The sequence below is a fragment of the Cyprinus carpio genome, chromosome B17, assembly GCF_018340385.1.
Source record: "Cyprinus carpio isolate SPL01 chromosome B17, ASM1834038v1, whole genome shotgun sequence".
NCBI lineage: Eukaryota > Metazoa > Chordata > Actinopteri > Cypriniformes > Cyprinidae > Cyprinus > Cyprinus carpio.
The window spans coordinates 7,628,350-7,640,426 of NC_056613.1; the positions used below are offsets into that span (position 1 = coordinate 7,628,350).

The following is a 12,077-nucleotide window of genomic DNA, read 5'->3' on the forward strand; positions in this document are numbered from 1 at the left end:
AACTTATTAGGTCAATTAGCAACATGATTGGGTATAAAAAGAGCCTCTCAGAGTGGCAGTGTCTCTCAGAAGTCAAGATGGGAGGGGATCACCAATTCCCCCAATGCTGCGGCGAAAAATAGTGGAGCAATATCAGAAAGGAGTTTCTCAGAGAAAAATTGAGAAGAGTTTGAAGTTATCATCATCTACTTCTAAAGATTCAGAAAATCTGGAACAATCTCTGTGCGTAAGGGTCAAGGCCGGTAAACCATACTGGATGCCCATGATCTTCGGGCCCTTAGGCCGGGTTCACACCGCAAGCTGCAGCAGACCAGAAGCAGCGCATTAGCAGCAGGTAGGCAGAGCGGAAGCAGCGCTTTCACACCGGCAGCGGAGGCAGCGCGCAACTGAACAGCGGATTTTGGACAGAGTACTGTTAATTGGTTCCAATTGAATCAATTTTGTTTTTTCTTGAAAAGAACAATAATTCTACAATTTCACACATTGGTTTTTATGTAGCCAACACATGTTTTCTGCTGAACATTCCAATGTATTAGAGGAAAATGGCAGGCTTTTGAGGTTGCGGTAGAACTGTAAGTACTTTGACATATTTTAACATAAAATAATAATAATGTTATATATATATATATATATATATATATATATATATATAAATATATATATATATATTATCCTAATTATATTTATTATATTAGCTCTTACCTCCATAAAAAAACTCTTTTATATGTTGATACACAGAATATTTGACACATCAAATACATACATTACCCATCATAAAAAGCTTATAGATAATTCATAAATGTATACGGCAAACTTCTTATCAGAGACAGTGTAAATGAGCAAACTCTCGAAAATAGAAAAAAAGACGCAGATCATAGATGTCTATACTGTTGCTATGTGCTAGGCCTATATTAATCTATGCTATTTGCCTATCTATATTGAGTTGTTTGCTCGTGTGCCAGCGAAAGCGTCAAAAACACTATACAATTACTTACCATCTGCACTAAGAGCTGCTGAACATCCGTTCTTCTGTCAATATATAGGCCTAGTTATAAGAATACGACTACTACTACTACTAATAAATAAATCTCTAAGGCTAAACTATCAGTATAAATTATTTAAAGTTGTTTTTGTATTTCGGCCAAAATTTCAGTACTTTGACAGATTTTGTAATATATATATATATATATATATATTAATAATAAAAAAAATAATAAAAAAAATAGAAAAATGTGAATTTAAATATCATACATTTTTAATGTAATTTGCTAAAAACACAGTAGATATCATTAATGCAAATTTTGGGGAAAATTACTTTTTCGTGTCAGTACATGTGTATTTTGCCCATGATCATTGTCACTTTATCTTCTATACATATTTTTAATATTAATTTTCTTTCCTAACATACTCCAGTTCTTATTAAAACACCTTAGATGTGCTTATTTTGTGCATTTAGAGCACTTTTTGTGTGAAATCATATTTATTTTGTCCATCAAAGGTGTACTTTCACTTTAACTGAGCGTCAGCAGCGCAGCAAAAATAGACCCAGCGCCGAAACGATCGCGGCACTGCTGCTTCTGCTCTGCTCCTGCAACGCTCTGCAGCGCAGCCTCTGCGTGCGGTGTGAACGCTCTCATCTGTTAACATAGGCACCGAAAAAAAAATACGCGCTGCTTCTGCTCTGCTGCCGCTTGCGGTGTGCGCTGCTTCTAGACGGCACTGCATCACATACAGGAATGCTACTGTAATGGAAATCACAACATGGGCTCAGGAATACTTTCAGAAAACATTGTTGGTAAACACAATCCACCGTGCCATTCGCTGTTGCCGGCTAAAACTCTATAGGTCAAAAAAGAAGCCATATCTAAATATGATCCAGAAGCGCTGGCGTTTTTCTCTGGGCCAAGGCTCATTTAAAATGGACTGTGGCAAAGTGGAAAACTGTTCTGTGGTCAGACGAATCAAAATTTGAAGTTCTTTTTGGAAAACTGGGATGCCAAGTCATCCGGACTAAAGAGGACAAGGACAACCCAAGTTGTTATCAGCGCTCAGTTCAGAAGCCTGCTTCTCTGATGGTATGGGGTTGCATGAGTGCGTGTGGCATGGGCAGCTTACACATCTGGAAAGGCACCATCAATGCTGAAAGGTATATCCAAGTTCTAGAACAACATATGCTCCCATCCAGATGTCGTCTCTCTGTCGCATCAATTACAACATCATGGCTGCGTAGAAGAAGGATCCGGGTACTGAAATGGCCAGCCTGCAGTCCAGATCTTTCACCCATAGAAAACATTTGGCGCATCATAAAGAGGAAGATGCGACAAAGAAGACCTAAGACAGTTGAGCAACTAGAAGCCTGTATTGGACAAGAATGGGACAACATTCCTATTCCTAAACTTGAGCAACTTGTCTCGTCAGTCCCCAGACATCTGCAGACTGTTATAAAAAGAAGAGGGGATGCCATACAGTGGTAAACATGGCCTTGTCCAAACTTTTTTGAGATGTGTTGATGCCATGAAATTTTAAAAAACCAAATTTTTCCCTTAAAATGATACATTTTCTCAGTTTAAACATTTGATATGTCATCTATGTTGTATTCTGAATAAAATATTGAAATTTGAAACTTCCACATCATTGCATTCTGTTTTTTATTTACAATTTGTACAGTGTCCCAACTTTTTTGAAATCGGGTTTGTAGTTAACACTCATTTTGGCTAGAGTTCACATGGTTTCTACAGTAAATTCCATGATTTTCCGTGACCTTTCCAAGCTTGGAAATCACACTTTTGAAATTCCTCTCCATATTTACAGTTTATTGTGATAGTCCAGGAATTCAATCTGGTGAAGTCACAAATACTCAGAGGCAAGCGATATTAACTTCTCCATTGTTGTTTAGTCACAGTACAAGCAAAGTGTTACAGTTGGTCGGTGTGGTATTAGTCCCGCCCCTCTTCCACTGTGATTGGTTAGATGACTAAAAAGTGACAGTGATGAGCGCTGCGTTTTACCCAAAGTTGAACATTCTTTAACAAATAAATGCTCAGTGCCTCGTCGCAATGCTGGAGTTTTAAAAACAAAGTGCTTCCATTGAAAACAATTGAAAAAATGGGCTTGCCTCTGGAAAAATGCTTTGGTGGACACGCGACCTAACTAGATACCATCCAGCCACAATCAGAAGCTGGTTTTAACTGGATTTAGAAATGCACAGGTATTTGAACAGTCACAATACTCACAAAGGCTGAAGGCAGGTAGAGAACTCCCAGTTCATAGGAACGAACCATAATTTGGGTGTTGTTCTTCTCCAGGGCACCCCAGGCAGCTTTTGATAAATTGGCACTGCGGAGGATACCAGCAGATGAAGTTTCACCCATGTTTCAAAGTCAAACATTCATGTAAATGTCACCTAAACTAGAAGTATTAGCATGTCAGCATGTTAAAATGTCAAAGCTAAAGGATATTGCCGAGGAGATTTTTTTCAGAGTGCAATTACTGATTAATTAATGCGTTTTGGACTTAGATGTTTAAGAATGACAGGCTATGCCTGAAGGCTTTGCATCTACTGCAGGCTTTAATCTTAATAAAAAGATCTAAGAATAACTCATCGCCGGACATGACTGACCTAGAGACACTGCTCACGATCTCCCTCCCTGTGCATTTCAACCACGATTAAAGCCACCGCTTTGAGAAATGCTGCAGGAACAGTGGCAATTCATACTGCATTGAGATGAAAATCATGTGGGCTTCAATACCACAGGCGCAGGAACATAATGTGTTAAAAGATTTGAATAAAGAATATCTTTGTCTGCTGGTAAAAGAGAGGCTTTTTAAACCAGAATCTCTCCTCAGTGATTGGTTTTCTATGGCAAAATGGCCAAAATACAAGTTTTCAACTGCTGAACTTAACATGCTATTCTTGAATGTAATCTGAAAGATAATCAAAAAGAAGAGTGTTCTTTTACCACGTCATTGCATTTTATATCCCACCTGCCCCTTGTCCACCATGACAAGTCTTTACCACTTTAATTGACCAATTGCACTAAAGGGCTTTGATTATCTGTAAAAGCCCTGTTGCGTGAGCAGTTTGAGGAAACTTGCTAATGGTCCAGAGTCCATGGTGCTAACTAACAAACATACAACCTTCCAGACTGAAGAAACAGGAAAGTGGCTATTATTTTGCAGCTAAGAAACAGCCATTGAAAGAGAATGGCGTAATCTTCAAAAAACAAACATATCAGGCTTATGTTGTATAAATATACATTTATGGGGCCTAAGGGATCCTTCGAGTGGAACACTATAAATGCAGCACAGAAGACACAAATCTGCCAGGGATCAGAGAAAAACAAGCCTCCTTCTGCCAAGAGCATTATTTTGGCAGCTATGAGCAGCTTTCTGAAGAACAAAAGAGCAGAAACGGTGCTGATCTCATCCGGCTTAGCATTAATATGCCATATTCAAAGCAATAAAGATGTGTTTTGGTGTTTGTTGTAAGAGACTAACTAACACAAACATATATACTGTATGTCAGCAAAACCTACAAGTAACCACAAACTGTTTTCAGTGTTGACGCAATTATGTTTAAAATTGTGTATTTCCTTCTAGACTGCTCTTGTTATTTTGTAGCGATGTGCAATTTGATGATGACATATGATAAACACTTAATTATCTAATATTGCTAAAGCAGCTTGGATGTGAAATAACAAAAGACATAAAATCTCAATAAAACAGGTGTTTAACATGATGATAAGATTATATTGCCTATTAATTTGAAAGTGCATTGTGAAATAGCAGAATTGCAATCTGTTCTTGAAACCTTTATTATGGCTTAACAAAGCCAGAATATTGTCATTGTACAATATTTAATTGTATTTAATATTTTATTGTAATATTGTACAATATTAAATATTGTAATTGTTTTCCTCTAAAATCTAGAAAACAATGAATTTAGAAAAAAACAATAAAAGATTGATAAAAAAGCTATTTTAAATTGTGGGCTTGACAACAAGTTTAACTAGTTTTAGTTGAATCACTAAAACTGGAAATACAATTTAAACTGAACCAAAACTGAAATTAAAATAATTTAAACCTATACACTAGTATTCAAAAAATTACAAAAATTTAGCTAAAATAAAAACTGAAAATGTAAAAATAATCACTTAATAATATATACTATATACTTCTATTAGTATATATTCTATTAATCATAGTAATAGTATATATAACACTATAATAGTATATAAATAACAGCTGTGACTAGAGTAGCTGTATCTGATCTGAATCAATTTAGCAAGCAAGTTACTTAATCATTCTAACCTTGTGACAAGAAACCAGGCTAGCTGTGTGTAGTCCGGTGAAACCCTCATGTAGGTTTTAATGTGAGGCATGGCATTGCTCCTGCCAGTAACATCAGCATGCCAGCCACTGTGTAGAGAAGAAAGATTGAGAAGGTAAGTGAAGGAGAGAAAGAACATGGAGAAACACCTGCTGATATACCTTTCCTAGGTGCAAAAACACCAAAAGAAGTATTTCATGCAATTTGCAGGTGCAGAGAGATGATGCTTTAGGACATACTGTGCCGACGAAGAGGAGAGCTTTCTGTCTGATTGCTGTCAGGATTCAGGCATGAATACAGAAGTCTACATGGACTCATTTAAATATACTGAGTAGAAGTGTAGAGCGCGCACTCCAGAGGGGGACTGAGATTGATTCTACATCGCAATAGGCCCATCTCTGATCACTTAGCAAAATTGAGGCGACCAGTAAAATAGCTTATTTATGGTTATAATGTGTTAAAATGATGGGAGAGATGGGATAAGAGCCCAATTGAAATTTCTAAGGAGCAATTTAAGGGTCAGACAACTCTTGGGAAAGGCAACTGAGGTTTGGAGCACTGCTGATGAGCCTTTTTAGGAAAATATTTATGGTAACATTTAAAAAGGGTAATTTTAGGCTGAATATTGATGAGTACATTGTCAAAATGTTTTTTTTTTTTTTTTTACAGAGATATGAGAACTTACTGGAAGTAAGAATGAAGCCAGAGCTGTTTTTGAGCCGTCTGTATGCTGTAGGGTAAAGATCCCCCAGCTGCAGGGATAAGAACAGTTGGTCATCATATGTGGAGGTGTGAGGAAAAAAATATGATTACAGAATAAAAAATGAATGATACCTGGATAGCCCTCCAAACTGGTTCTCACATTTTCCACAGACGGGTAAACCTAGAAATGACAGAAAGGATTCATTACTTTTTTTTTTAGTTTATGGCAATTTGACTAAATGTTCAGTATTATTCTTTTCTTAAAATAAAACTGTTTAGGGATTCAAAGAAGGATTCAATGGATCAAAAGTAACAGACTTTTACATTGTTAAAGATTCTATTTCAAATAAATGCTGCTCTTTTGATCTTTCCATTCTCAAAGAAAAAAAAATGTATCACAGTTTCACAAAAATATTAAGCAGCACAACTGACTGATAATAAGAAATGTTTCTTGGGGATCGTATAATCCCCAAACTATTGAACTGTAGGCTATGTATCTACCTCCATGCATTAAACCTACTGACCTTTAAAACACTAAGAAACTAGACTGTCTGACTCGCACAATACAGATGTGATCTCAATAGAAAAGTAGCTTTGTGCATAATGTGTTCTTTATATGTCTACGTTTAGAACTTCTGAATAATTTCACCCGTCCTTAACAGTTATGGAAGTGAATCTTCTCAATAGTTCAACAGAGTTTCTGAAGCTCGCTAATTGTAAGAGCCTTCGTTCTTTAGAGATGACACAGTAACATTTAAGGCTTGATGGTACTGTCTGCTATCTTTCTCTGTGCTGAAGACACTCCGTGTGGCGCCTTGACTTTTCAACTGACATTTAACAATAGCTGCATCAGACAGAAATCAATCTTCTATCCCTTCATCTGAGCAGATATTGTTATGCAAATAACAGAATGGATGAGAATTCTTCTTGTAACTATTGTCTCTAACAGCTTGTGCCGAGAGAGACTTGAAAATGTTTCCTTTTTTGCACAAATTGGAATTCAAGTTTAGCAAATGGGAACATGCTATGAATACTAATTGCTAATTAAACACATGGGACGTCACCAAATTTCATAGCTCAGAGGAATTATATACTGAAATACATGAACGAGGAACATGCAGAAGCAGGCAGACGCACATGTGCACACCGGCGTCCCTCCTTGAGTCTAACCTAATTAAAATGGAGACAAAATTGAGGGCTCATTTATCCTGATAGAAAAGCAAGCTGGTAGGAGAATATGCAACTGTGTTTATTGTAATATCCTTCTGGACACGTTTTTCGCAATCCAGAGAGGGTACGGCAACTATACGAACAGATCCTTTCACCATTTCAGAATGCTCTGCGGGGGCTGTTCGAAACACTTACCAGGAGCATCTGTGTTTCTGGACTGGTTAATGATTTCCTTGCCTTCCCCAGTGTGGTCAGAGTGCGCTGGAACTCAGCTGCCAACCATTTCGTTTTATCAAGTCCCATGGAGCCAATACTGGAGAACTGGCCGAGCACGTGCCATCGCTCCTCGTTCAGCACGGGCTTTGTGTGCTCGCTGAGCAGCTGAGAGAAACAAAAACAACTACATCAATATTTGCATGTAATATGGCTAGCGTTTATCAATTGACAGATGAATTAGCAACAAAATTGGACACATGGCTTTTGACGTCAACGACAGAAGATATGGGAAGTTTTTTAACCTCTATTTTAAAAGATAATAAGCCTATTTATTCTAACTATCATAAGTATGCATGATTATATGGTCGGTTGCATGTTATTATATGCATTAATATTGTTTTGCTCTGCTGTTAGCAATCTTTTCAAAACAGCCCTTGACCTATTTTTGGTTCACGACCCACCAGTTGAGATCCACTGATGTGGGTTGAGCCTTATGAAGGTGTAAAGAGTGTGCTCTGTGTGAGTCAGTCATTCATATCAAAGCGCTGTTTAGACAATGTTCAGTGTGACTTCATTTTAGTACAGAAACTGATTTCTCCTGGCTCAGTTTCTGAATCTTGCAAAGACCAATCCAACACCTCACTCTGCCAGTGTTATCTGAATTCACTCAATAAATAAGGCATGAAGAGTACAACTCCAAGGCATCCTGCAGGCGTACAATGCTTCTTCATGAACATCAATCATTCTTAAGTCTAGGGTGGAGAGGAACTACTGCCTTTGAAGGAAAAATACTTGAATCACACAAAAAGATTGCGTAATAAATCACACAGAAAATTACTTTTCTTAATCGTAGATGGCCCCACTTCTCCATGGCAGGTCCTTGATATCTTCCTGGAGTTGAACCAATGAGATAAACCCTATACAAGAAAACATAAAAGCAATTATGTGATAACATAAAACATTAAAAAAAATTTTTTATAAAGGTTTTATAAAATTTACATTTATGCATTTAGCAGAAGCTTTTATCCAAAGCGAATTATAGTACATTCAGGCAATACTTTTTTTTTTACCAGTATGTGTGTTCCCTGGGAAGTGAACCCACAACCTTATGCGCTGCTAACACAGTGCTCTACCACTGAGCCACAGGAACACAAAATTAATAATTTAATATAATTTTTATTTAGATTTTAATTTATTTAGATTTTTAATTAATTTAGATATAATATTAGTCAGCATTTAAATGATGGAGGTGGGATTTGTTTCTGCAATTTTTAAAACTTATCAAATTAACCAAGTCATATTAGTGAATCCAGACAGATATGCTGTTTTATTAAAAAATCAAAATGCAAATAAACTAGATGTTCATGAGCAGAACTGTATAGTCATGACTGTGAAAAATTCAATTTGGATGAACAGATACTTTACTCTATTTTTTTGTGTTTTAATTTGTTTACTACCATTCAAAAGTTTGGGGTCAGTAGGATTTTTTGGTTTCAAGAAATTAATACGTCCAATGCTGAATACTGAATTCTGTAAAATGTATTCTGGTCCCCACAAAAATGTTAAGCAGCACAACTGTTTTCAACATTGATAATAATAAGAAATGCTTCTTGAGCACCAAATCAGCATATTAGAATGATTTCTGAAGAATCATGTAATGCTGAAGACTGAAGTAATAATGCTGGAAATTCAGTTTTGCCATCAAAGGAATAAATTATATTTAAAAATGTATTAAAATAGAAAATGGCTGTTTTGGCAAGCTTTCAAAAACATTTAACAAGAGTTTATAATGGTATCATCTATTTAAATAAACCCACAACTAAATGGCATGAAAAACTAAATAAACTGGTTGATTTACATGTCACTCAGACAGTCTCAAAATGAATAGTTTCTGCTAGAATAAGCAGCATTGTGAACACCTTTTGCAATCAGTCAAATGTCTGACTATATTATGTCATCTTTCTAATTTAAATAATGGCTTATTCACTTGTTAAGATTCTCACCTTGTTTCTGACAGATCATGCTGTTTGATGCGGTCAATCCACTCAGCAAGCTCTGGAGCCCGGTATGCTTCCAGGTATTCCAGCAGGTCGCTTTTGAAGTTGGTTGGAGACTCCCCCGCTGTTCCCGGACTTCCCTCCGGTAACCTGGGGTACAGAGGACTCATCCACATCCTGCCATAGAGATACAAGCAAACAAATTTACTAATGAAGGGCGTGGATCATCAAAATGTTACAAAGTTCATGCACAAGATTGTCAGATCCTGAAGTTGCGACTGGGTCATGTCATATTTGGCTCGCTTGTGTTATATGCCTGGTTAAAAAGCAAAAAATAACAATGCCTCTGAAAATCAATTCTAAAGGCAAACACAAAACAAGTTCATTAAAATAGTCATTTGTTTGGGAGTCAGACTGCACCAGTTTGTTTTTGTGCACATCCCACAAAGACAACTCAATAGAAGAATGTTGGTTGATATCATTCCACATTTTTTTTTTGCATCACATTCAATATTGACTAAAAACTCACAGTATGTTAAAGATATGATTTCTTTTCCCATGATTTCAAAGATTCAGTAGCGAAGGAGCATCGCTGCTGAGATCAAAAGCAATGGGGTAAAAGCTAAAATTTCTCTTTCCATAAAATTAATTCAGTGAAAAAAGATAAACATGGGTTGTCAAAAATTCCTTATGCATTTTCATTCACCTCAATAAAAATATGATATCTAGGCCCACAGCAATAAATCAATTCATGCACCAAGTCAATTTCTTTTTGCTAGTTAACATTTTAACTTTTGTAGAAAAGATGACCGCAGACTCCTTCATAGTATTAAAGCTTTTGCATTCCACAAGTGCACACATTCATGAAGAAAAAGACTTCAACAGGCTAGACTTCTCTTAAAGAAGTCCAATAACTCATGACTGTAGGAGTGTGGGGATTCGTCTTGACAGATTGGTTATATCATATTCCCATGAGGCTCAAGAAGAACAAATCAATATGGATTCAGATTGGAGCCATTACAATAAAGGCAGCAGAAAAGCCGTTCAGAAGAGACTTGAGAGGAAGAACCTTCATCTGTGTGAATAATAATGAGAATGTGGCTTGTGCTGCAATATAGAAGGGATACCTGAGATCAGACAGAACCAGATGGGGAGACACGGCAGACCTTTAATGACATTCATTGTGCTTCACTGTGGTCTGAAGCTGATAGAGACAGGTTGGCAAATGCGAGGAACAGAGGGTGCATTCTACATAACACTGATGAAATACTCTGGCCTTCAGGCAACTGCATCTAGCACTTGCTCAGCCAATTCAAACAGCTGAACTATGCCTTACTATCATGAGAGAGAAAAAAATCTTGCTGTTTAAAAGCTTTGCAATTTTCACGAGAATAGCAGATCTATAATCCATTCAGCCATGGTCTCAACCTCACTTATTACTTAGGCACACACACAAACACATCTTTCTGACACTAGGTGGCGCTATATGCAGCAAATACATGTTTTTGATAAAAACTCCAAAACATAATGGACTAGAATCAAAATATCTATAATGTCTAATTGGATAACAGTACAATACCACAAAAATGGGTGAATATGGATTTTCTGAAGACATATGCACCAGTTACATCAATTGTTGGTGATAAGAGGCAATCTACGGCAAAACGGTTCAGCTGTAAATAAATTCAATGTGAATTATCATTTGTCACCCCACACTAAATTCGGGTTCAGCTAGTTTTTTTATTAATAGTTACAAAAGATTTATATTTAAAAAATAATTGTTGTTCTTTTAAACTTTCTGTTCATCGAAGAATCCTGAAAAATGAACCATGGTTTCCACAAAAATATTAAGCAGCATAACTGTTTTTAACATTGTTAATTAGACAAATGTTTTTTGAGCACAAAATCAGCATATTAGAATGATTTTTGAAGGATCATCATGTGACATTAAAAAAATGGAGTAAAAAAAATAAATTATATTAAGTTGGAGAACTTTAAATAGTAACAATACTGTAAAATATTGCTGCTTTCAGTGTATTTTAGATCAAATTATAGCAGCATTGGTGAGCATGAGACTTCTTTTTGTTCAGAAGACCAAAAATTTGAATAGTAAATAGTGCCAACTTTGATTAAATGTTAATTTTACAACCAAATGGACAACCACTTTTTTTTTTGTGCCTGGCATTTACAGCTGGACAAAGATGCTCTAGTGGACAAACTGCCTTACTCTTTCAAATTTAGCAGCTGTGGCTATTTCTCCACTTTTCTAGTCTACCAATCATTTTCACTTGTGGTTACACTTTATTTACAGGGACACTGAGGACAAGAAATGATGCATAGAACAGGTGAGAATGGTATTGGGAAATATCGAGCCGGATTCAAACTCACATCCCCTGTACAAACACCACAGTACCATATGACACAGCATGTGCACTAACCAGGTAACAGCTCCAACAGCACTTAATGCCCTCTGTGTGAACTGACACTAATCTCGCAGTACAGGTTTAGTGAAAGAGCCAATATACTGTAAAAGTGTGAAAGTGACGTGACATACAGCCAAGTATGCTGACCCATACTCAGAATTCGTGCTCTGCATTTAACCCATGTTCATCCAAAGTGCACACACACAGCAGTGAACACACACCCGGAGCAGTGAGGTGTTA

General features: G+C 36.6%; 1 protein-coding gene across 1 annotated transcript in view; it reads right to left on the minus strand.

Moving 5' to 3' along the window:
* Positions 1–12,077, minus strand: part of LOC109076422 (tyrosyl-DNA phosphodiesterase 1) — a 28,316-nt gene that overhangs the window by 12,258 nt on the left and 3,981 nt on the right. Inside the window, exons 8-14 of the mRNA XM_042741992.1 lie at positions 9,421–9,591; positions 8,256–8,334; positions 7,397–7,582; positions 6,164–6,212; positions 6,015–6,081; positions 5,311–5,418; positions 3,234–3,336 (exon numbers count right to left, since the gene is read on the minus strand). Of these exons, the coding sequence (XP_042597926.1) occupies positions 3,234–3,336; positions 5,311–5,418; positions 6,015–6,081; positions 6,164–6,212; positions 7,397–7,582; positions 8,256–8,334; positions 9,421–9,591 (763 nt within the window). The remainder of the gene's footprint in view (positions 1–3,233; positions 3,337–5,310; positions 5,419–6,014; positions 6,082–6,163; positions 6,213–7,396; positions 7,583–8,255; positions 8,335–9,420; positions 9,592–12,077) is intronic.